The sequence below is a fragment of the Aquila chrysaetos genome, chromosome 9 (genome assembly GCF_900496995.4).
Source record: "Aquila chrysaetos chrysaetos chromosome 9, bAquChr1.4, whole genome shotgun sequence".
In the NCBI taxonomy this organism is placed as follows: domain Eukaryota; kingdom Metazoa; phylum Chordata; class Aves; order Accipitriformes; family Accipitridae; genus Aquila; species Aquila chrysaetos.
The window spans coordinates 39,164,434-39,190,195 of record NC_044012.1 but is presented as its reverse complement, the minus strand read 5'-3'; the positions used below and the strand labels follow the sequence as shown (position 1 = coordinate 39,190,195).

The 25,762-nt window shown below is 48.9% G+C and overlaps 3 protein-coding genes across 8 annotated transcripts in view; 1 reads left to right on the top strand and 2 right to left on the bottom strand.

The window, feature by feature from the left end:
* DGCR2 (DiGeorge syndrome critical region gene 2) overlaps positions 1-6,989 on the bottom strand; it is a 50,421-nt gene extending 43,432 nt beyond the window's left edge. For all 5 annotated transcript variants that reach the window (XM_030025357.1, XM_030025353.1, XM_030025354.1 and 2 more), the window contains exon 1: positions 6,611-6,989. In XM_030025357.1, the coding sequence (XP_029881217.1) occupies positions 6,611-6,689 (79 nt within the window). In that variant the 5' untranslated portion in view covers positions 6,690-6,989. The remainder of the gene's footprint in view (positions 1-6,610) is intronic.
* A 6,627-nt stretch (positions 6,990-13,616) lies between these two features.
* TSSK2 (testis specific serine kinase 2) lies at positions 13,617-15,241 on the top strand. The gene is given in 2 exon segments (XM_030026547.2): positions 13,617-15,051; positions 15,053-15,241. Coding segments are annotated over 2 exon segments (1,062 nt in total). The 5' UTR covers positions 13,617-14,178.
* A 364-nt stretch (positions 15,242-15,605) lies between these two features.
* On the bottom strand, positions 15,606-25,051 carry ESS2 (ess-2 splicing factor homolog). Of its 2 annotated transcripts, XM_030025968.2 has the most exons (10): positions 24,837-25,049; positions 24,399-24,567; positions 23,331-23,426; positions 22,770-22,936; positions 20,724-20,841; positions 19,779-19,912; positions 19,530-19,632; positions 18,050-18,159; positions 17,007-17,122; positions 15,606-16,450 (listed from the first exon to the last, which is right to left on the bottom strand). In XM_030025968.2, exons 1-10 carry the CDS (start codon positions 24,984-24,986, stop codon positions 16,165-16,167), a joined length of 1,449 nt encoding a protein of 482 aa, XP_029881828.1. In that variant the 5' UTR covers positions 24,987-25,049; the 3' UTR covers positions 15,606-16,164. The 2 variants fall into 2 exon arrangements, with proteins under 2 accessions (XP_029881828.1, XP_040982026.1); XM_041126092.1 differs by lacking the exon at positions 15,606-16,450 and having other exon boundaries at positions 17,007-17,222; positions 24,837-25,051.
* Between the last annotated feature and the right edge of the window lie 711 nt (positions 25,052-25,762).

Below are 25,762 nucleotides of genomic sequence, written 5' to 3'. Positions count from 1 at the left end.
TACCATTAAAATGCTGTTCATCAAACCCAGAATTAGCAGGCTGACTCTTTAATACAAAGACAAAATTAAAAATTTCATAGGAAACCACAAGATGCCAGAGGATTTCACAGTTTGGAGAATGTGGATTAAAGGTTAAGCCCAAACTCACATTTTTAAGCAACTCAGGTTGGTAGAGTTCTGCTACAGCTAATCAATGACTTCATCAAATGATCCGTGATTTCTCCTCAACTCAATAGGTCCTCTACAAAACCACTGGAAGTACAATGCAAAGCTGTGAGAGCCTGCCATGCAGGGATCTTGAATGGTACATAAACCCTTCCAGAGAATGGAAAGTCAAAAAGGAACAGGCACTGCCAGGCACTCACCACACTTACTGCTGCTGAAAAACTGGTGGGTCCTGGCACCGGAATGGTTTTGGGAAACTGTCAATCTGTTCTTTAAAACTGTAGCACAAGAAGGACACGTGCACAACACTATTTAGACAGGAATAATAGGTTGCAACTGCAGAACAAGCAACAGACTGGCAACTAGACTTACCAAAAGAATCTGGTGTTTGGAGTCTGTATCACAGGAAATCATTAAAAATGTGCTAGACAAATATCCTTCAGGAATTGCCTGGGTTTACCAGATTTTGTTTCAGGACAGGAAGATGGACGACCCCACCTCTTAGTACCCCTTCTAGCCATAACTTTCTATCAGTCTACACAGAACAAAAGATTAACAAGCCTTTTCCCATCACAGGTTAGCCCTTGAGATCACACACAGGCAAAGATCAGCAGCGCCTCTCATCAAGCCTGCCATTAGCCATGATCCGTTTCTTCTCTATCTCAAGGACTTCCATGTTTGGGCTATCAGTGCAAGAACCCCTCACACACTTATTTCAAAATACAAAACAAACTCGAGCACCCACATTAACCCCTGAAGGGCAGGAGTGGCGATGCCACTGAGCTGTTTCCAGGTTCTGCTCTGACCACACTTCAGGTACCAGAAGTTCAATTCAGGGTACGCAGGCTCTGCGCAGCGCAACGCAGGCAAGCACAACAGGAAGTTCTGCTAATCACGAAAGAAGTTATTTATATGCATCCCACAGGATGAAATGAGACCTTATAAAAGTTGCAAGAAATCACTACGTAAAAACCCAGAGACCCAGGCATTATCCAAAGATGGACCGTAGAGGTAGTTACTGCTCTTGCATTACAATCAAACATCAAAACCAGCCCTAACAATAATTGCAGAGGACAGAATAATTCATTGAAGTCTTGGCTGGTTTTCTGACATTCACTGGGGCTTTTACATCTCTCATACCTAGTATCTAAAATTCTCCTCTCTTCAAGCTAGCTGTGCCTTTCCCCCTGACTACTGAGAAAGAAGAAGCACTTCCACAGCTGCCCTCTCCCACTGCAGAGAGGCTGCAGCAGTGCTCTCTTCTCCATCACTTCTGCTGTTCTGGTCTAACCTTCCTCTACTCCCCAAACTACCATGGGGACATAGAAGTCACATGTTTGCAAACCCCCAAGTTCCCCTTCTGTTTTATTACTTCTCAGAACCTGAGCAATCCATGCAAACAGCCCTCTGCCTACTGACTCCTTTCTTCTCCTTTACTTTGTAGCCACGGCTAGTAGCAAACCCACTCGCACCTTAAAAATTTTGCCTTATAATTAACGTCAGGAATTACGAGTCTTAAAGTATCAGACGTGCTAATAAGGTCTGATACCTTCTGCCTTGTCTCTCTGCTACACTGATAGTGGCCGCAAGAAAGCCTTTTCAAATCCATCAGCCTCGCTTTGCAGCTCCTAACAGCAGCAAACAGCAGAGGTCAGGAGCACCAGGAAAAGAGCACACTAACATGTAACGGTAGGAAGAAAAAAAAAAAAAAAACTAAAACCAGTAGATTAGGAAGTAAGGGGATAAGGGGGGAACATAAGACTGGAAGACAGGCCAGCCCTACTTTCAGCAAAACTAAATGAGGAGGTGTGATAAAAACCCTTCTGCCCCTCGCGCCTAGAAGCCCTCACTTGAGAATTTAGCTGTAGTTAGCAACGACATGGAACCGAATAAATATTACTCACCACAGCGCTCGCTAAGGCAAAGACAGTGAACAAAAAGCAAAATGAGGGCTACTATTTGCCTACCAACAAGCTCCCATTAGAGCAGATGAATGCTGGGGCCAGGTCACATTTTATGACTGATACATTTGGGTCTCCAATTGAATTAACCAATACAGTTCAACTAGTCAAAACCAGACACATTCAGTCACAGCACACAAGTGGATCACCTTGAAACGATGTTGACTGTGGATTTGTTTAGACTTCTACTCTAAGGAGTTCTGCCTTGCATTTAAGACCTACAACTTTTGACTAAGTGACAAGAAAGAGTTAGCAATTTAAACACACTTGCCAATTATATTGTGTCAAGATACCAACACACCACTGGTGAGAGCATAACGGCCAACTGCGTATAAGCAAGCACCAAGGCACGTGAAAAGTTCAAACTTTAAGCTAAAGTTGTGGGGCTTTTCAATTACACCACTTGCACCGGCAAGACTTTCTAAGCATTGCCGTTTAGGCAAGTTGTGCAAAATTTTTAAAAACAGAACTTGTGTAATAAAATTACTTCCTCTAGCTAGCTTTGAAGTGGAGAAGAAAAGCTGCAAGAATGAGAACTCAATTGGCTTTTAGCTGTCTGGCAAATGCTCTAATAAGAAAGCCCGATGACCTACATTCACAAGGCTCTGTACTAAACCACTATTACAAAATCCAATATAAAGCCTGACCATGTTTAAGTGTTTTCCATTAGCAAGCAGCAGTATCTTGTTAGAGAAATATGAAAACATGTTATTGTCTTTAGTGACGATGATCTTAATTAATCCTCTAAACACTATTCTGAAACAGTCATCCTCATCGTTCCAGACTGTTTAACTTCCCAATATTACATAAAGACACCAAAACCTTTGCTTTTCGATTGTGCAACGGGACATTAACAGAAACAGGAACTTCTTACATATTCTCAAACTGTGCTGCAAAACTGAATTCATAACAACTTACATCTCTGATGCTCTTTCAGCAACCTACAGAAATGCACTAGTGTTGAGAAACTCAATCTAAATCCAAGCTAGCACCAGTACAGTTTATTGTGACTGAGTTAACACACCACTGAAAAATTTCTTCACATAAAGACAACAGCTCTCAGCCAGCTAGTCAGATAACCTGAAGCAGATGTTTTGAGTTGTCCCGGAAAAGATATTATTAAGCCAAACCCTACTGTGATAAATATCCCCCAAAACAAGTGTCTGAACACCAGATATAATCAATTCAGTAAGTGTTTAAAGGAAATATTAAGTTAGTCCTTCACTGTACACACATTTGTAAAAGTCCAACACATTCAGCTTCAATTCACATTAGCAGCTTCCAAACACATAACGAGTAACACAACTCAAGGAGAAATGCCCTACATTAAAAAAAAAAAAAAAAAACAAAAAACCACCTCTTTCAACAATACATTATAAAGCAGGCAACTAGTCAGAACAAGCAGCTTATGGTCAAAACCATTAGAAAGGGCAAGAGGGAAACACTGGGACAAAAAAATCCAAGCAGAGATTCTCAACGGCACAAAATTACCATTAAAAGCCCACAGGCTCAGAAAAAAAAAAAAAAAAAAAAATCTAACTGCCCACGGTACCTTCAGGAAACCCAAGTCTCCCACAGCTAGGGCTGATGTCGTGGTATGTTGGACATACCTGATGCTGTGATGCTGTTAGTGGTGGCAGTAGCGTAAAACAGACTTGTATAAGCAAGACAGAAACATCAGGGAAAAAAAAGGAAATTTTAATTAATTTCTCTCCTGATTTACTAAAATCCATCTCACCCTAAATGCAGAAAAAATAGGTCCACATAAAATCACAGCCTTTCAGATAGCCTGAAAAGATACTACAGTTGAGGAGGCTTAAAAGAAGGTTTTATTTATCTGAAGAGCACAGCAAGAACATGGATACAAAGCTAGTGTCAAATTAACATGAAAGTACAAAGAGGTGCCTGATTCGCTGGGACTGAATTGTGAAGGGACTACACATTCATCTCAGAGTGCATAAAACCTCCCATCACTCTGCAGCACTCATTTGATAGCTCCAAGTACAGATTTAAGCTAAGCAAGCTGCAGGCATCCTTTCTAATCCAATAAGACAGTTGCTACAATACACAGGTTTAAAGAAGCAAAAAGAAAACCAAACACCACCAGGAAAATAAATTCTAAGTCCAAATACTCTTCTCTTTCTGAGGAAATCCATGCAGCTCCCAAAAAAAGACAAGAGAGACTTCTTCACCATTGGTTAAAATGATAAATTCAGTTCTGTACATCCTCTGTACTTGCATGAACCAGATTTTCCTATTTGCACCTTTTGTTTCAGGATCAAACCGTATACTACTTAATCTACTAAATGTGTGATCTATTTGAGACAGTAGATTCGAGGTATTAAAAGAAGCAAGCCAAAAAGCAAACGACATTGGCAAAAAGATGCGAGGCCACCCTGAAGCGATGGGCTCTCTTCTGAGGAGGAAGGAGAGGCATCACCATGGACAGCTCAACCATCACACTCATGTGGAGCCTCCAAGTAAACAGGATGGATGAGTGTATTCCAAATGGAATTCAGAAATTCCTCATACAGCAAGGAATTCCAGCTGCAACATTACATCCAGTTGGATTCCTTCACATTATGTTCAGGTATACATATGGTTCAAGCAAAATTCAAGGGATGCATATGGAGTTGCCATAGAGGAATCCTAATGCTACAAGTTTCAAAACCGGTGGTGTATAACCTGAGCAGATGAGAGTTAGGGTTTGTTCACAAGAAGGATGCTTCTGCCAGTGCGGCTACAGCACCACAAAATCTCTAAAGAACATTAGAGCACCAGTGAAAAAAAATTAATTTGCCTTAAAGACCCAAACCTCAGTGAAAAACTTGGTCTTCATCCGTCAAGCACCAGCTGCTGATGGAGTTTTGACATCAAACTGGAGCAATAAACGTTCTGGCACAATACGGAAAATGCCGTTTTCTAATTTCAAGGAGGCTACAATGCTTAACACCAACACAGTTCAGCGTCAAATCTACCAACCTGTCAAAGTACACAGACAGCTAATCTCTGCTGAACCTTTTCAACGAGGAATTCAGCTGTCTGTAGCACTTAGTGCCAGCTATAAAGGAAGTTGCTTGAAATCAGTTTTACATAGTATCTTCTCCCACATAAAAGCCTCTAGCTGTAATAATACTAGGTTTGCAACTCCATGTTTTGGGGTTTTTTTGGCTACTTAAGAGTGTATCATAAGCCCTATATATACACTTCACTGCCAAAAAAACAAGCCAAAACAAAACAAGGCGCACACAAAGCAGTTTCAACATCCAAGTTAGTTATTCCAGTAAGATTGCCTACACTGACCCAATTGTGTTTCAGCTGTACTAGGAACTTGCTTAAACACAGCTCACTAATACTGTTATGTTTTATTAGTCTGGGTCATGAAAGTTATTTTGAAGAGAAAGAACAAGGGGATTTCAAAGTACACCATCGTTATTACTCTCCTATTTACAAAGGAGTGAGTATCACCCAGGAGCAGTCACACGGCGCGATGGGAGAACAGTTTCCAAACCTGCAAAGCCACTCCAGGCAGCCTCACGCTTTGGCTATTGATGCTCTTTGGCAAGAGCAGCCCCAGATACGTGAGGGCTCTGCCAAGCTCCAAGCAAGTTCAACACCCAAAAAGAAACCCCCACTGAGCGACGTACCTAGAAAAGCTGTAGTTTTCAACCAGCAAACACCAACCATTTCTCCAAAGTCAATCATCTTAACATTTTAAAGCACCATGCCTAGCAGCTACCACACAAACTCCATCGCTAAATTATTTCTCTAGAAGAAGCAAAAACAGAACTAGGAAGATGACATATGAACTGAGATGCAACAGGGTTTCTTCTCTTTCTGGCATGGTCAAATGGCACTTTGAAAGCAAGTTTTTTGTCTTGTTTTGTTGGCACCCAAGGCCCACAACATAAAAGCGGGTAAGTAAGAAACACCTGAAAACTTAGTCATGCCGCCACATTTCCATTGCTAATTACCTGCAGGGCTATGTAGTTTTCTACGCAAGCCTGCAAACTTTAAAATGATTTTTTTTTTTTTTTTTACCCTAACTCACAGTCCTCTCAAGACCCAGGCAGCCGGCACAGGGGACCGACGTTCCCCCCCACGACTCAGCCAGGTCCCATCTGTTTTTAAAAGTATAAAGAAGCGGCAGAGACGCCGCCGGCTGAGCCCTAACCAACCCCCGAGCCCGGGACCGGCTTTGGGCCGCAGCGACCCGTCCCCGGCGGGAGGGGAACGGCCCCGGCTCCCCTCCGCACCCGCCCGGCGCCGACCTCCCGGGGACGCCGCTCACCGGGGGCGAACCCGGCCGGCCTCCCGGGCGGCTGTCGCCCGGGCCCGCCGCTCGCTCTCCCGCCCCGGGGGGAGCCCCGGCGTCCCCCGCGCCCGCACGGCTCCGGGCCCGCGACCCGCCCGCAGGCTGAGGAGGGAGGACCGGCACCCCCGGCCCCGCCGCCGCCCTCCCTCCCTGCCCCCGCCGCCCCTACCTGGCCGCAGCGGCTCGGTGATGCTCAGCACCAGGAGGAAGAGGAGGAGGAAGGTGCCGCTGTCCGCCTTGGGCACCATTTATCCTCCGTTCATCCTCCCCCGGCGCAGCGCCACAAACCCGCGGGGAGGGACGCGAGGAGCGGCGGGAGGAGACAGCGGGAGGAGGGGCCGCCGCCGGGCCCGCGGGGGGCCCCCGTCCGCACGGAGCTCTTCCCCTCCCCCGTCCGCCGCCGCCCCCGGGGCGGGAGCCAGCGGCCCTGGCTGCGGCGGCTGCGGCGGCGGCGGGAGCAGCGCGGGTGTCGGGCGGCGCCACGCTGCGGGCCGCTCGCCTGGCTCCGGCGACGCACAAGATGGCGGCCGCACCTCCCCGCCGCCTTCCCCCCCCCGCCTCGCTTCCAACCCCGCGCCGCCACGCCCCCCTCCCCACCGCGCGCCTCCCGGCCAATCGGCGGCGCGGGGGCGGGGCCGAGCGCCCGTATCTGCGCACGCCCCGCCCATCTACGGGGACGGGCGGGGCCGAGGAGACGCGGGGGTTCGGGCACGGGCGGAGGCGGCGGCGGCTGCGCCCGGGACGTGGCGTTCACCGGCGGCCCCCGCCCCCCGGGGCGGCCCCCACCGGTCCCCTCTGTGTCCCCCCCCGGGTGGCCTTGCCCAGTCCCTTCCGCCCCCCCGGGGCGGCCATCGCCAGCCACCTCCACTCCCCCATGAACGGCCTCCACCGGTGCCCTCTGTCCCCACCGGGACAGCTTCCCCTCTGTCCCCCGGGGTGGCCGTCGCCAGCCACCACCATCCCCCCAGGATGGCCTCTACCTCGCCGGGGTGGCAACCCCAGTCCCTCCACCCCCCCAGAATGTCCTTGCCCAGTTCACTCCGTCCCCCCAGGATGGCCTCCACCAGTCCCCTCCGTCCCTCCAGGACAGCCTTTCCCTGTCCCCAGCCGGGCTGGCCTTTCCCGCTCACCTCCACCACCACCAGCAGACAGCCTTTCCCCTTCCCCTCCGTAACAGCCTCAACCAGCCTCCTCTGTCCCCTAGGACGGCCTTTCCCGGTGCCCTCCATCCCCTCTACGACGGCCTTTCCCTGCCGCTGCTGGGACTTCCCGGCCGGGTCACCCTGCCTCTCCCCAGGGCGCAGGCACAAAGCGCTGGGGTTTCCCAGCCCCAGCGGGCTCCAAGGTTGACCATCGTTTGCCTGCTTCATTAATCTGCTCCCGCCTGCCCACCGTGGGGTGACACGGTCCCTGTTTTCACATCCGCAGGGGTGACACCGACAAGCAGCACCTGGCACCGGGACGTCCCCGCAGCCAGGGCCCTGGTGCCGGCGGCTCCCAGCTCCGCAGCGGTGCCGGAGCTGGCCTGTGTTTCCATACCTCCTGGAAACACTGCATTCCCAGTTCCCAGGCCCAGCCAGAGAGGAAACGGATAAAGAAAAACTAATTGCGCGGCTCATTGTTAATGACCCTGCAAATGACAGGTGCCTGTAGGAATTTGACCCTGGGTGTTGCTGCACGTCAGGCCGGGTAGGGTGGTGACTGTCCCCACCAGTGAGCCCAGCCTGGGGAGGAGGCATTGGCCCCTGTGCCACAACTTTTCTGATGCTGGGGGTCAGCCCAGGCGGCATTTGGGATCAAAAGGCAGTTTTACCTTCGACACCCACTTCCCAAACTGAGCTGGAATTTCCTCTGACGACTGGAAGCAAAGGAGCGGTGTTCAGGCAGTGCTGGGGCACGGGCTCAGCCAGGGGCTGGGCACAGCGGCTGACCCACAGTGGCTGCTGGGGTCAGCAGAGAACCGGCACTTTCCTCTGCAGGGAATTCCAGCTTTTCAGTAAAACCCTATTCAGAGTCAAAGCCAAAACCTGGGAAGGTGCCTGGGAAGTTTTTATATTTTTTTAATGTTTACAACAAAGTGTTTTCCACTTTTATGCTACAATTTTAATTTTTCAAATAAAACATTGAAATTCCAATAAGGACCATTTTGACCCAATCTTACGCACGCCCTGTTTCCCTGTTAATACCAATTACTCACTATATCCAGCAGCAAACCTCTCTCAGGAGCATTGTTGATGGATATACAGATACTTCTGCTCTCACATTGCTTCTGCTTCCCCTCAGCCACTGCCCGGGCCGGGTGCCAGCTGCCGACCTGCAGGCAGGGGGACGGGGGCTTCTGCGAGTTTTGTTGGGCACTTGCCGCCTCCGGCCCTGCAGGAGCTGTTGCTGCGCTCGGGTCAGCAGCATTGGGGAGATGCTTTTTCCAAACCTAAATGTGAAGTTTAACATGTCAGTGGAAATCGGTGCCCGCCCAGAGCTGGGAATAGTTGCTCCCTGGAGCTGGCGTAGCGGCAAGCGTGAGCCACGGCTCCATCACCTGGAGCTGTGAGCCCTGCGGGGCCCCAGGAGGGCTGCGTGGCCAGAGATGTGTGCTTGGGGACCCGCTGGAGTGCGTCACAAGCAGCAGGGAGCTGCCTGAAGATTTAGGCCAAAACCCATTTTGCCAGCTCTCATGCGCTGCCAAATACCGTCATGATGCGAGCGTCCGTGGGGACCTGAAGCATGACAACATCCTCCAGCACGAAGGCACGAGCGTCACAACTCCCCAGCTTTGTTCCTCCCAAGGGACACCGTGGGGGGAGGCTGTTCTCAGCCTGGCTTCCTGCAGCCCAGCTGCACACGCCGACCCCAAACTAATCCAGGACATTCCTTATCCACCCCGAGCCCACGACACCCAGGGCCTGGGCATTACACCGTACGTGATAATGTATAAACGAATACCCTACGATGCCTCCACCGTGAGAGCAGGGCACAGGCTGCTTTGCTTGTCCCTGGCTTTTGTCCCAAGAAAAGGCAGACCTCGTTTCCCCACGCCACGGCACACCACCAGCTCTGAACAGGGGCAGGTCCGGAGCACGCACGCGTGCCAGGCGAGCGCCGCAACCCTCACGGCACCCTTGAGCAAACAGGCAATAAATGGCCCAGCCACACAGCGGCACAAAGGCGAAGGGTAAGAGGCACCATTTCCCCAGGCTGTGCTGTGCCCAGCGCTGTAACGCTGGCGGAGGCCAACGTTATGGGATTGCCGACGCCTTGGCCGAGCCGCAGGCAGATGCGAGGCAGAGCTGCCCTGCACGGCTGCACCAGTCCGAAGCCCCCAGGCAGGAGACCAGGCACCGGGGGCTGCACTGGGAGAAGCCGGGGGCAGCCCGATGCCCTGGGCAGGAGGGGTGAGGACAGCGCATGCTAGCGAAAACACGCCAACACCTCTGCCCAGGGCGTGTGGGAGTTGGCACGTCCCAGGCACTCCCAGTTTGCTACTGGGAACGAGAATTTCTCTAACCAGCAAGTGCAGATCACCAGTGCCCAAAAAGCAGCGGAGAAAAGGCGCCGTGTCCTTGAGGAGCAGAGGGAAGGGGCTCACAGGGAGGGCAGCCCGACCCAGCTCTCGCCTTGGCTGGGGCTTGCAGCCGGCTGCTGTGGGGCCAGCAGCAGCAAGCTGGGATTGAGGCAAGAAATGCAAATATGAGGAAGCAGGAATTGCTCCATCTCCCACTGCCCTGAGTGAGCAGATCCATTTCCTTTATTTTTGTAGAGAAACAGCCCCGTCCTCCAAAACAACAAAGTATCTCTAACCACAGCTTCACTTCTGAGCTAAGTAATCGGAGAAGTAGAAAGCAGCGCAGAGCCTGGAACCTGCCTTCGGGTGGGTGCAAAGCTGCGGCCCCTGCACCATGACAGGGGCGGCCGCCTCCGCCCCGGGGAAACGCTCTCGGCCCTGAAGGTGAAGCGCACAGAGAACCAGCCTGGGGCTCGGTGCCTTTGGGAAGTCCCGCTGCAGACTCGGCTCCCTGCCACAAGACAGCTCGCGTAGGCCACAGGGGATCACCAAAACTAAGCTGGAGCGCAGCCTCCTGCCCGCTCCGGGCTGGCTGTTTGCTCAAAGCATGGCGTGGGGTGATTGTGAGAGTCTCTCTTCTCACCTCACCTCACCGAACCCTGCGTGGCTGCTTGCCTGCTGCTCAGCATTTTCTTCCCTGTGCCCCACAAAGAAAAGAGCAGCAGTCACCTCTGGTGTGATCAGTTTTTTGCTTCTTTAAGGCATCTGAGCCTGCCTTCTCCGTCTGGGTTATGGCATCTCACCCCTTGTCCTCACTGGCTCTTCTAAGAACCTCTCAAGAACCTCTAATGGTTCTTGCAACTTTCTCTCAAAGAATTACATTCTGCTGTTCTCCAAATCAACCACAATCCCCCCTCTTTCCCATCCCCTTCTAAGAACAAGAATCCCTTGTGGTCCCTCAGCTTCTTTCCTGCACGGAGCAAGGAGCCAAGCCCCAGATTGCTCATGCAAGCACCCACAGACTCTGCACGTGCTGATGTTACAGCCCCACGTCCCACCACACGGGCCCAGGTCCGTTGGGGCTCCCCCAGTTTCTCACCAGCAGCCGGTAACCCACCGCAGCCAGCCCTGCCACCGCGGAGAGCCCTGCCGCTGCTGCTGCTCACCACAAACCACCCCTGCGGTGTTAGGAGAGCTCCAGGTGCTATTTTGGCTGAGGGAGAAAGTGTGTTTGGGCCTTGCACATAGGAAAATGCAGATATACAGGAACAGCAAAAGGAAGATAACTCTCTGAAAAATGGGAGGGGGGAAAAAAAACCCCAAGTCATCAAGATGGTTTTTCACACTGGATTTGGCCCTGTAAGGCACATTACCTGCTAGTGCTACAGCAGCAAAAATATCTGGTGACAAAGAGTTTACTGATTCCGTAATTACAGATGGCAGGGGCTGATCTGCAGCAGGAAGCAGAGACCAGACGTTACAGCAGGCATTACAAGAATAGCCCATCTGAAGAGCACTACATCACCTTCAAGAGATCCAGTTTTATAGCATTTCATTGAAAATAAATTACATTTCCAGCAAACAGACTGAAGGCCCTTCAGTCTGGCAGAATTGAGACTGTGATTTTAGTAGGGCTGTCTAGGTTACTTCAGCTTGAGGGCAAACACAAAACCAACACTGTCCCACAGGACATTCAATGCAATCTGCTTTTAAGCATGAATTGCACAACATGGAACTAATCATTCTCAGATATCATATTCCCCTCTCTGTTATTCAGCTACATCTTGGTATGAGCACGACCAGTTTGAAATGCCATGGAAGACACACGCCCCATCCCGCTTCTGACCCACGTGTACACCCCATCCACAGTCCCTCGAACACTGCCCAGCCTTTACGTGCATCCCATGCCCAGAAGAGAGCTCCCACACCCAGCAAATGGGTAGGAATCATCTAACAAGAAGATGGAGGAGATCAGGCACCACGCTTGAGATACGCATGCTGATCACAGCCTGCTTCCGTGCATCCAGCCCATATCCCAACTTCTATGTTCCCACGCTTGTTCTTCTCTCACCCTTGTCTCCTCCTCAAAATAACCATCCTCTAATTATTTTTTCCTGTTGGGCCCAGTCTTGCTACATCTGTAGCCAAATTTGGTGTTTCTGACACCTCTCACTGGTCACCTCCACTTCGCCAGGTTCCACGCCCCAGGTGGTCCCCGTGCTCCTCCTCAATCATCTGTGAAGCTCAGCCATTTCCCGGGGTGCTCTCTGTCGCGCTCCAGCAGATACCTGTTACCTGCTGCATCCAGCCATCTCACGTCACATCTGCTCCTCCCTCCTGGTCTGTTCAGTGACCCAAACTACGGGCCAGGGCCTGACCATCTGCCTGCGTACCCTAACAGAGAGGTCCTACATTTCATGGCAATAAGCAGATCGTGTGATCATTAAGAAATAAATAATTAGTTTTTAAAATTACCTAAGAACTTCATTGTTATTTAGTCAGTTCAGTCCTTAAAGGACATCTCTGAAACATGGAAACATTAGTAAATGGATTCCCTTTACATTCATTCATGAGTACCTGAGAATAATTTTTTTGCTTGAAGAAAAAACTGAGCCTTCAATTATTTCTGAACCAAAAAAACCCCAAAATCACTATTTCTTGCAGTCACGATTCCTAGCAATGCCATGTTGATCAATTGATTTTTATAAGGTGCACTATAAAAATTGAGTCCCTTGGAAGGGTTTTTCAGTCAGAGACAGGAATCTTGGAAGTGGCAGTGGAAACCGCACCAGAGGAAGCTCTCCACCAAGCCAAACAGAGCATCAAACACCCTGGACCTTACAGAAGGCTGCAGGCACTGCTCAAAGAGCTGCATAAGATTTTCCATAGATGTTCCCTCAGTAAAACATCACCTGATTATAGCAAATGTCAAGACTGCCAAGTGTTACACAAGCTGTCTTGTACTCAGGCGTGGTGCAAAAGTGTACACATCTGGCTACGCCTGCTTCCTGCTAAAAGGTGCTCGGTGCTTCTCCAGGCTGGATCACACCATACACGTGCTCATCCCACACTCAAAGGTCAGCTCACACTGGAGCACACACCGCTCTGAGTGCAGGCCATGTATGGTTAAAACTGCTCTTCCTTTTTTTGGCTAATTATAAAAATTAGCCGAAAGTTTCAAAGAACGGGAGGGAAAAAACCAAACAAAAGCCCCAGCGTGGCTGTCAGAAGTACCGCTTCTGTTCTTCAGAATAATATTGTCATCCATGCCGGTGGACGAACCAGGACGGTCCCTAGCCCCTGTGTTGTGATCATCAACATCCTCAAATCTTTGGAGTCACACACACAGCAGCTGTAAAAACAAATTTGAAAAAACTGAAATCAATGCAAAGCAAAAAGCCCCAGAGACTGATTACAGTGAAGCAATCAACATGCAAAACAGTAATCCTCAGAGCCCTTCTGAGGAAGGTGTTGGTGTGAGCCTTTCTCAAGAACACCAGAAGGTGGAAGTCAGAACTCCCCCACCAAGTAAGGGTTTAAGAAAAAGCCAGCTACAAAGCCCACAAAAGCAGCCAATTATCAGAGCTACAAAATGGAGGGGCTGGATGAACAATGAGGAAATGAACTTACGAGAAGCCACCTCCTTCCCATAACAAGCCCATGAGGGAAAAAAAACCAAAACCCAAACCAGTTCTTGAACACAGCCCCAGTGAAGACAAGAAAAGCAGCATCCCATCCCTTTTGAGGAAAGCTGGCCGACAAGGAGCAAGCCCAGCAAGCCCATGTGGGGCTTGAAAGATCATCTGAGACATATAAAAAGACAATAGACGGAATTTCACCTGACTAACATGTGAATAAATATAAAAAGACTTAGGTACGAGGTACATTTTAGGAAAGAAAAACATTTAAGCTACTTCCACCCTGTTAGCGAAACTAAATATAAAGATCCTTTTATGAAGAAGGCAGAGCACAACTGATGTCTCTCAGCAACCCGATGTTAAGTTTTGCCCTGCACGACGTTATCCAGTAGCTTTATAAATGGACTGGAAGGTCCTTCCAAGTGCCGCGCGCAGGGGCGGCTGCCTGTGACATCACACAGCGGCCAGCACTGGGGTGCCCGCCCGCCCACCGCACCAGTGCCCCGGGCAGCCAGTATGGTGTGTGGGCCCACCACCTGCCACCACACATGATGCACACCAGCACCAACTCATGCAGCTCCCCCCAGCTCTCCCACCATGGATGATGCTGTGGTGCTCGGAAAGAAAGGCTATAGCCTGAGCAACACGCTAGGAGAAGGCTCTTATGGCAAAGTGAAATCTGCCTACTGCAACTGGCTGAAATGCAACGTGGCCGTCAAGATAATCGACAAGAGGAAAACTCCTCGGGACTTCCTGGAAAGATTTCTCCCCAGGGAAATACAGGCTTTGAGACGTTTGCACCACCCCTCAATCATCAAAACTTATGAGATTTTTGAGACATCAGCTGGGAAAGTGTACATTGTGATGGAGCTGGGGGCAAAGGGAGACCTCCTGGACTACATCAAGATCACAGGAGCTATGGAAGAGGACATCGCTCGCATCAAGTTTCAGCAGTTGGCTTCTGCCATCAAGTACTGCCACGACTCAGACTTCGCTCACAGGGACCTGAAATGTGAGAACATCCTTCTCGATGAAGACCTCAACATCAAGCTGTCAGACTTTGGCTTTTCCAAACCCTTGTCTCGGGATGAAAATGGAAGAACTATTCTCAGCAAAACCTTCTGCGGGTCTGCTGCGTACGCAGCCCCTGAAGTGCTACAGGGCATTCCTTGTGACCCCAGGATTTCTGACCTATGGAGCCTGGGTGTCATCTTGTATACAATGGTCTATGCTTTAATGCCATTTGATGATTCCAATGTCAGGAAAATGATCTGCGTTCAGAAACAACACAGGATTCCCTTCCCCAACTCAAAATACCTGACTGCAGAGTGCAAGGACCTCATTCACCACTTGCTCCAGCCTAGCGTGTCTCAGAGGTTGCACATAGATGAAGTTTTGAAACACTCATGGTTGCAGACTCCAAAATCCACAATCCCTTCCCCTCCACCAGCTGCAGAAGAGGGTGAGTGTTCCCAAAACCTGCATGAAGGAAAGCCTGAGCACAAGCAGCAAGCCAAATCCCATTCTGCAGAAGGGGAAGGAGAGGAGAAGGAAGCGAGATCCTCTTAAGGATGGCTGGTTTTAACAGTATCACAAAGTTGGTCTAACTTGTGAACTGCTGGTTCTCAACTTCATCTTCTCTGGACCCTTTCAGCAATAGTCCTCATCTTTTGCTTTACAAAGTATAGCAACAGAAGACACAGTACATCTGCTGAGGTGAATGAACAGCTTAACACTACTATTCTCAAAAGACCCATCTCTGATATGGTTTGCGGGTATGAGAAGTTACTGTCAAAACACATTGGAAAGTTTCTTTCAGTGCTGCTGACACTTAACAGCTTTAACACTCACATTTCTCAAGTTCCTGACTACATCGGCTGCAGAATTCACACGTGCATCAACCACATTTTGGATTCAGTAAGTAAGAGGGCAGGTTATTAGGAAGTGTGAACTGATGTCTGAAACTGTATGCATACTGTTTTCATAACGTACCAACTCTCTTGACAGGCCCACTGTACGTTCCATCAGTTTAAACTCCACTTTAATTAAAGAGAAGCACTCTAAAATTCTGGGTCATGTCTGAATATACACATGGTTGTGTCCCCTCTTCTGCAAAGTACAAAAATCAAAGTTTGACAAGCTGGAAGAAAGTCCAGTTCAACCTTTTAGGAAGGCTTACCACATTTTATAAATAGACATATCTGTACAGAAACATATTTAAATGTGTGGCCATCTTAAAAAGAGAAATATATCTTTAGAAAATTATCACCATTTTCCAAGAGTCCAGAATCTTCTCTGCCATTGCAGGAAGTATCCTTTTGCTATAGCAGCCCTGTGCATCCCACCCATGCAGTTCAAAGTGAAGTTATACCACAGCAGGAGATACTCTGCTTCCAAAAAGCACATCACAGTCTATTGTAGCTATGTAGTCTAGAGTAGCACTGGTCCCAGATCTTGTAACCTGCTGGCTTCCATTCTGGCAGCTGCATCTAGACACCCCTTACTACCAATGGCTCACAACATCCAGTTTGCGGACAGCTGAGCACAGCCAGTTCACTATCGCCTTGCTGGTGACCAGAATACTCAGAAGAAATCAGATGCCTTCCTCCTTTTAGGAAGCTGCAGTAAATTGTCTGTGATCGATGTAGTATCCTGAGATACCGGCGTCTGAGATACTGTCCTAGATTGTGGGGTGCTTGTGGGTGTATGAGGCCCACTTGCTGGGGTCTTGTAACCAGGAGTTCCTGTGTGGGCTGGGGAAGGAGTATAGCTGGCCCGCAGGGCTTTGTCGGTATATTTACTTGCAGTCCTGTTTACTAGTCTTTGCAAAGCTGGTGACATTGCTGGGCTTAGTCCTTTTGGAGTGAGGCTGGAATAGAATAAAAAACAGTTTTAAAAGATTTTACAGTAAAAATCTGCCATTTATCAGGAAGAGCATCAATGCTTCCACAGGCAAGCTTGGTGTCCAGTCCCCCCACAGAACAGACCCACAGGCTGCAGAATTCTGCCTGCAGGTAAATGCAGCCTGTCGCTCTAGAGAGACAAGTGCAGAGAAACCTTCTACATCCCTCCCAAACCTGAGTGGCACTGCCTGCCTTTTCCTGTGAGCCTGTTCCGTCCTTCCCGTGACCCAGCCAAGCAAGCCTTATCATGTCTCCTCTTTGCAATGAGGCAAGACACCGATCCAGATGCATGGCTGGGTCACTGAAGGGCAGAACGGTAATGTTGATAAGAGGGAGTATCAAAAACTGCCACCAGCCACCTTTCCTCAGGAATTAAGTTTTTTAATTTCTAAAAATGTTTAGTTTGACTGTACCTCTTCCTGCTTCCAGTACTCATATAATTCCTCCCTTTCTACATATGTTGATGGAAGTCTCATCAGAAAATACCCATCCCTAGTTCTGCTGTCAGAACAGAAGCCTCACCTGGCCAAGTTTTCCGTCACTTTTCGAAGTGCCTCCTGCTTCTTTGCTCGGTTTTTAGCTGCCACTTCATTGGCCATCTTGAGTCCTAACCTCTCACGGCGCCCAGGCTCCAGGATCTATAAATGCATCACACGGTTCACTCACCAATGCGCTCATACGAGTGCTGCATAAATGAGTCAAAGCACCTTTTACAGTTGGATTCCAGCCTACAGGGATCTAAACCTGGGGTCAGCCCACACCTCTCTGCTGCTATATACTATATAAAAGCCAGGGAGAACAGAGGGAGACCTTCAACCTGCCTTAGCAAGAAACAAAAATGGTAAAACCAGTTCAGTCAAGGAAGCAGCCATTACCTCTGGCATTTCCTCCTGCTGTCTCTCCTAGACAAACAACGTCACCTGTGTCTTGCCTAGCCTGGCCTGTAGCCAGCCAGCTCTCAGGCAAACACAGACATTGCTAAACAGCAGGAGAATCAGTCAAGGGCTTCAGAGTCCGACAAAACAGAGGCACATACAGAAAATTATGCCCTTCTTAAACTAAGAGTCTCAGACAGCTCACATTCAATGACACCAGCAGGAGACAGGTGGCATGCAGAGTCAGGTGCCATTAGCAAAGCCAGCGCGCCTTTTCTGCTCTCAAGTGATATACCTGCCCCAGGCTGTGACAGCCAGAAGATCAAGAGAGAGGGAAATCCTACAATTTCTACCCATTCATACATTAAAATCAGAGAAATCAGGTGCCTCTTCAGCTTCCTCTGAAAGCCTCTCTCTCTGGGCTCATAATCAAATATTGAGTCTCACTCTCCCGCCAACAGTGTGTGTTCCACCTCAGGTATCTCCACCAAATAGCTTTCATGTGGAGCTATGTCCACCTCCACCCTCCAATCAGAACCTAGATTATTAGTCTCAAGGACTGGGAAAACAGCCCAGAGATGCGTCACACTCCCATAACAATGTTAATCTACTAGTTACTCACTTGCCTTTCCCTTCTTAGTCCTTCCCCCCCCCAAAAAGAATGACGTGCTGACTCCTGACATGAAGTACCTTGAAGGCTGGTCCAGGTGTTCTGTCCACATATGGCGTCTCTGACCCTTCTAGACGCAAAGGGGTGCTTTCGATTTCACCCCATGTCATAAAAGGAGACTCATTCACACCTAAAAACAAATTTAAAAAGTCATGCTCATGCAAAACGTTTGACTTCATTCACCGCAAAAAATCCAGAGAAGCAAATTATGAAATGCAGTAAATTCATCAACACACAAAGGAGCCCCTCCACTGCAGAGGAAATCACAGCCAATGTTGAATAGTAACATGTGGTTCCCATTAAAAGGGCATGACCTTAAACTGGCAGGATTGCCTGTGGCTGTGTCACCCTCTAGGTTACACCACCCAAGCACTATCCTTTCCATATACATATTTTTTCCATTTGGTCAGTTTTTGCTTAGTGACACTTTCATTTTTTTCCTCTACGGCACTAGTCTTCCCCTCTGCTATTGTATGAAAACTCCTTCGACACAGGGAACTATGTAAAAGCAGGGAAACGGGCAGAGGAGTTAAGATACATGTAATGGCCTAATGTAACCTCAATTCATCTTGAGGCTAGCCTGTACCAAACAGTGACTGCACCTTGTCTAACAGCTACAACTGCAGAATAGATTTGAAGAGCCCAATTAAGTCACTGGCTAGAAAATCTTGCTGTCCAGAGTTTGGAAAAGGCATTTACAACGGAGAAACGAGGTGCGATCCAAATGCCACCTACAGGCTTTCCAGAGGAAAAGCCTCAGTATGTTCACCTTTAGCACAATAACAAAAGACAGGGAAACATAATGGCTGGTGAAGAACAGCTAAAAATTCAGATACCACATTTCAACTGGAACAAAAATAATCAGTTTGTTCTAACCGAAAGTATGCTGTGGTTAATACATCTGAACAAAAGGAATCTATAATACACAAGCATATTCAAAGGAAGAACCTAGAAAGCAGCAGACCTGGAGGAAAACAGTAGGTTAGACTGTGAAGGAAGCGAGATATACCACAGCCCTATGAGCCAGGCTGAACCATCACTCAGCAAACTACTGGACACACTGACGTGAATGCTCCTTGTTTTGCAAAAAGAGCACCTGAACTCGTTGGAAGGTTAATGTTTGTGAAATGTTTGAATTCTTATCTTTAAGCTCTAGAGAAGCATCACCCAGGGATAAAACAAGCAGCCACAGCACACCAGTTGCCTAGGAAGGCTCACCGCCCTCTTGATGATTCCTAAGCAACGGCACAGCAGCTTGCTCAGAGCCTCTCAGACACTGCATGACTTCTCTTGCCAGAGTATTTGACTAGGATTTAAGCACTGCATCGAGCAGGCATACACAGTACACAAGCAAGTCACCAGCTCATGAGACATATACAGATAGAAGGCTTACCTCCTTGTCTAAATCAACAGTGATACCTCAGGGTTGAACAAACAGAGCACCAAAATAAGTGCAGTAGCAGTCCTCTCACAACAGAAAAAATAAGAAAACCCTCTTACCAGGGGCAGGAGATGGGGTAGCCACAAATCCATATCCATTCACTTTTGGAGACTCTTGGGGTATCAGTTCTTTCCCATCTGGTCCCACTTTGCCCTGTTTGTACTGAAGTAAAAAAAGACAATGCCATTCACGTGGAGAAAGGTGTGAGTCAGCTGTATCTAGCACACACACAATTCTCCTGGTTGATGAACAACACCAGAGGGCAGAGTCTAACAAAATTTTAGTCAGAAGTAGTAAAATTATCCAACCTGAGCATTGAGGGCTGCAGCTTGTTGGAGCTGTGATTTGCTCACGGCTTGGCTAAAAGGGTCCTTCACGAAACGGGTGTTTCGATGGACAACTTCCCTGGGCTTCTTAAATACATCATCCTCATCAGGTACACCTTGAAAAGCAAAATGTCTTTTACGGAAGGGCTCAGGTAACACTAGGCAGCGTGCTGTAAAGCTCCCAACCAATGTGACACTTGCCACACATTCCTACACAACATAGAATCCATCAGCAATTGCAGTGTGTATCGTGTATCTCTAGCAATTTAAAACAAAATTTGCACTAGATATATGCTTTGTAACACCTGAAATCTATAAACTAAAGATCAGATTTTTCTTTTTTTCTTTTTTTTCTTTTTTTCTTTTTTTTTTTTTTTTTTTAAAGAAAACCATCAACAAGACTTTCTTTTCTCTACTTTACTGGTTTGCAGAAATTGCCAGTTGTACCTTTACAGCCAAAAAAGAAGCTGGCTGTGTCATTTATAGCTGTGTCTACAAAATGATGTAGTTTTCTGTAGCAACCAAGGGACCAACAAGCCCAAGGAGCACTCTTTGAGCAGAAGCAATGAATGAATAAAGATGACAAGAAAGTGCTCACAAATAAGATAGACCAAACTGGAAAGACCTTCGGCTCCTGAAAACAAGTGCTTCCATAATACAGATAATGAGGTTCTCAACAACAAATAGAACATGATCAAACTTTGCAATCAGAAGCAAAGAAGCAAGGTCCAAAGAAAGAAAAGGAGAGGAAAAAAAAAAGGAAAATAAGAATTTTTTAAACACCTTTGCATATCTTGAGCTTCACAGAAGAAAAAGTGCAGTATTACCAGTAAGAGCTGCTCAGTCATCTATAGAAGTGCTGTAAGCACTGTTTAGAGCCAACCCACCTACAACCAATGCCTCTCCTGAGAAACCTGCGTGTCTCACCTGTCGGATAATACATGAGGGTGTTTCGAGCCGTGTATTCCCAGGTTTCCAGTCCAGCTTTCACATTCTCCAGAGCTTGCTGCTCTGCTGAAGGAAGTGCCAGGTTCTCATTTCGTCGCTGAAAGGGCAATGGGAACAAAAAATAAAAAAAGGAAAAAAAAAAAAAAAATCAGGTCTGAAAGACTCCTGCAGTCTTTTAATCAGGCACACACAACTTGGAGAGCTCAATCGTGAGCTCAGCTACCTGCCCTAGCACACTTTGCATCTGGCATGGCACCCTCTGTCTGGCAAATGGCATTTGAGAAACCATCCTGTTCCCAGGTGAGCTTGCAAACAACTCCATATGCAGTTCTGGTATAAAATCAAGTGAGAACTAAAGAAGTAACTTCTCAGAAAGATTGTCTTTATGACTGTTTATTACACCTTGTGACAGCACTTGTGACAGTTCAAACTTTTTCTGTTTTTTCTCTACCAACTAATCAAAATCCAAATGAAGCATTCATTGCTAAATAAGGGAAGAGAAACATATGACACATATCTAATACAAATATCCAATATAAAGGCAGTCTACAAGGCTTTGGCACGTAACCTTGGGAGAATACTTGTACCATCCTAGTCTCATGCAAACTGTATTAGCTGAGGCAAGCAGTAACAAAAGAACAGACACTTCTTCAACACGTAGCAGAGAGTTTCCAAACATTTCCATAGGCAGTACAGGTATGGAAGTATTTGACATATTCACATGATTACTTGTGTGCTGTTACCAGCATACTAGTATCACCGATACCAAAAAGAAACTAATAGAATGCAGTCAGCCACCAAGAAGTTACTCCATTTTAAAATTCTCACACTAATTAAACTAGACAACTACTGCCAGAAGCTATACATTAAGACATCAACTGATGTTGTCTTTAACAGGTATCGTCCACATACATTTAAATAGCAGTATTGCCACTGAATACATTAAATGAGGCATAGCGAAGTTGTCTGCTACGCAAACAGACATTCTGTGCAAGGAAATGCAAGGTCTGAACAGAGTGCTGGCTGACAGGAAGACACACAGCATCAGCACAAGACCAGCTCCAGCAACTTCACCTTGACCTGAAACAACCCCTGTGCTTTGAGAATGTTCTCCTGTTGCCTGCCTTTTAATTCTGGATGAAAGCATTCCAGCAAAGAAGCAGCATAAGGAGCCACAGAGGGCATTTTTATTGTAACAGACTCCGAGGGTTTACATTAGCTGGGATAAAAACACAACACTCACAACAACAGCAGTAAACACTCATGCATCAGTGCCAAACTTCATTAAAAGGCATTGCAGCTCACATCCATCACTGACACATCTGGCAACAGTGCCAGCTGCTCGCTGCTGATGGACAAAGATTGACATGGCAGCCCCAGAACAGCTCCCTAACCTCCCACGAAGCAACCTGCCACACTGGGTACAGTACTTTACTTCAGCAGCTGAAGGGATTATTACTGATAATAGAAACAGAACACTGAAATAAGGAAGACAATCTAACTGCATAAAGGGCTGACGGACAAACAACAGGAACTGTTCTCAGCTGCTCTCCCTGGTATTGCTGCTTATGGAAGAGACTGCCAAGAACAGCAATACTTGCACTTACTGCAATGCTTCACAGTCTCAAAGCTTTAGGAAGAGACAGATCCTCAGCAACTACGTCAACGCTGTTCTTGCGTTACAGATGGGGAAAAAACAGGACTGCAAAAGGAAGCAACGAGCTGTCACAGGACCCAGGAAACTCAGGCTTAGCTCAGATTTAGCTGTGATCACCCCATGCACTTGGTATTCAAAATCAAGACCTTTCTATTCTTATTCAATAATGTGAGTAATTCAACGGTCTAATGCAATAGCCCCATGCTCAGAGCCAACAAATTCTCATCCGTACTTATAGCAGGATTCAACAACAGAAGGTAAGATAATATTCTATTTAATCAAACAAACAAGAAAGAAACACAGTAAAATGGTATTTCCCTGTTGTGTCACTTTGGAAGAGCAGAGGTACAGCCGAGCTGCTTCCCTACCTGGGCATACTCCTCTTCTGCACTGTACAGCCAAGCATGCTTGACTTTCTCCTTCTCTTTGGCCACCTCCATGATCTGCTCAAACGAAGCGTTATCTTCACTTGTGTGTTTTGCTAAGAAGCTGTCCAGACTGGGAAGTGCATCTTTATCATCTTTTTCTGCTTCTCCTAACAAGAGGAGGGAAGAAGCCTGAGAAAGGTTAATACCTCCCTTTCTATGAGAGCACTATACATAAAACTCTTAATCCCTTCTGACAGCGAGCCTTCTACAGACTCACTAATAATTAACATGAAGCTTGGTGAAAAAAAATATATACACGCAGGGTGGTACAATAATAAATTGTTTTTTGGAAGACATATAACCAACTTCCACATAAAACCTTTTATGGCATTTATAGCTATTTGTGTTAAAGGAAAAATGCACATCATTTTCACCTACTAGAAGGTTAAAGAAAACTGTTTAAATACCTGTTAAATACCCAAAGCCCTTACAGGAGACAGAGCTCACAAAAGGATTTTCCTGCTGCTGAAGAATTGAGCTAGAGAAACATTATTCTCCTACCTTCCTCTGCAGCTCTGACACCAGCTTTGGCTTTATTCCCCAGTGGAAGGCCACCTGGATGCACTTCTGGGGTTTCAAAGGTGGCTGGAGTAACATCTGTGACATAAAAAAAAAAAAAAAAAGAAGTTCACATGGTTGCTAGAGCACAGAACACTTGCTGTGACATCTTCCACCACAGCAAGGGTCATGTGCCAAACAAGTCACAAAAGACATCAAGAGAACAACAATGTAATTAAACAGTTGTGAAAAGACTCTAAAATATTCAATTCAATTCTGTCCCAACCACGGAACAAGATTTTGCTCTCATCCAAGACATTGTTTTTCTCCTGCTGGGAAAAATTCACCGGAGAGCCACAGCCCAGTATATTTGCCACCCTATCTACAGCTTTTGCCAACAGAAGCAAGCAGCAGCATAACAATCTTAACCTAGGCCAGGGCCAGCACCTGCAGTAGCGGGGGAAGGGAAACCACTTGGTGACACATGCCCTTTGCCACAAGAAAGCTAATCACCTAAACCCCACTGCAAGAGCTCAGCCACTCAGCTGGGGACTGGGCTTTAGTATAAGACACACCTGAACTTGAAGTGAAACCAACGTACAACAGGACATTGGGTACCTGCTGTGTGAACCTCTGATAATCACGAGCTTTCGACACCTTCTGTCTCCAATATATGAAAATCTTACACATTTGTAAGAGAACACAACGAGAACCCCTAAAACTATAATAAGGATTCAAAACATAGCTTAGAGTTTCGATAGTATAATATTGAACATTAGAGCAGGTAACATTCCCTAGGCAGCAGGAACTTGGCAAAAGTTGCCCGTGAGGAATGGTTATTCAATAGTTGCTTTTTCCAAAACCATTCCCTCAAGAAGGGATTATGAGACATCATCAAAGAGCAATTCAGCATCAGCCATCAGATACAGGCTACTGCCCAATCTGGTATACTAATTCCCATGCAATGTCAGTCTTGCATCTTTAAGGTAAGCACTTCCTGCACAAAGTTAGATAAACCAGAGCAGCAATACTAGATATAAAACCCTTGTGCCCCAGTGAGCCAGTTCTTACAGGGCGCAGGCGTGTCCCTCGATGATTTGCCCAAGGAGGAGCCAAATTTGATAGCAATTTGCCTCATTTTCTCCAAGTCACCGTTTTCTTCAGCCTCCAGATACTCCTTCTGCGCTCGCAACTTCTCCACATCAGGAAAGAAGTCTCGCTGAATGATCTTCTCTAAACTCTACAAACAGAGAGACAACTGCGAGGCCGCGCTGGGACACCTGGCAGCGCCGGCTCAGCCCGGGGGCCGGCCGCACGCAGCGCACGGCAAGGACGGGCAGCCCACGGGCGCTTCAAGCCGCGGCTGGGCCGCAGGAGCCCAACGGGCGGCCCCAGAGCTGCCCCGTCCCCGGGCCCGACCCGCGGCCGGGGTTACAGCGGGCGGTGGCCGCGGGCGGACCCGAGGTGCCAGAAGAGCGGGGCCTCCCGGGCCCGGGCCCAGCGGCCTACCTCGATGTAGGCCTCCTCATCCAGGATCTTCTTCGGGCGCCTCGGGGCCGGCGGGGTCGCCTCCTTCCCCGTCGCCACGGCGGTGCCCGGGCCGGCGGCGGGCACCAAGGCGCCGGAGGAGGCCGCTGGAACCGCCGTCGCCGCCTCCATAGCGCCGGAGGCCCGGGCGGCCGGTGAGGGGCCCTGACCCTCCTCAGCCGCCGTCGCGAACGCGACGCGCCGTGACGTCACTCCGCCGCGCCACGGGGAGCCGGGAACGTCTCGCACCCAGCGCGCCGCCCAGGGAGAGACGCGCGGGGCGGTGCGCGCGGCGGCCGGCGCGCCCCCTGCCGGCCGGGAGGACCCCTCCGCGGTCCCGCTCCGTGACAACGGTGCGGCCTCGGTCCCGGCTGGGGGGGGGGGGGGGGAGCGGCGGCTTCACGGCCGGGGCTCTGCCGGGCCGCGGGGGGCTGCGGCCGGGGACCCGGGCCCCGGCCTGGGGGGGCAGCCGCGGGGGCCGCAGCCTGTCCCTGCCGGTGCGGGCCGGGGCCGGGGCGAGGCCTTTGGCACCCACAGGCCAAGCGCCGGGTCTCTGCCTGCGCCCCCCCCCCCCCCCCCCCCGACAACAACCTCCCCCCCGGCCCCCTCAGGGCTCCTCAGAAACACCCCGGGCTCCCCGGGGAGCGGGGACCGCCGGCTGGGTGCTCGAGGGCTGTGGAAGGCCTCCGCGGGGCTGTGGGGCAGGCGAAGGCCCGGCGGCGAGCAGGCACGGGTGGCAGGCACGGCCAGGGCCCCCCACCGCCGGCTCCCCACAGCGCGTACAGAGGTGTCGGGGACAGTTTTATTTATCTCGCTGCTTTACAGGACGTGGTTTCTCTTCAGCCCTGCCGGGGACACAGGCGCCGCTTGCGCTGAGGGGGGGAACCGGCACGGGCTCGGCACGGAGG

Coding starts and splice junctions, on each gene's coding strand:
- ESS2 (XM_030025968.2), bottom strand. CDS start 24,986: ATGGAGGCGGCGACGGCGGTTCCAGCGGCCTCCTCCGGCGCCTTGGTG. Junction 22,937..23,330: donor TGTCAGAGCTGCAGAGGAAG/GTAGGAGAATAA, acceptor TCCTCTTGTTAG/GAGAAGCAGAAAAAGATGAT. Junction 18,160..19,529: donor TACCCCATCTCCTGCCCCTG/GTAAGAGGGTTT, acceptor ATTTGTTTTTAG/GTGTGAATGAGTCTCCTTTT.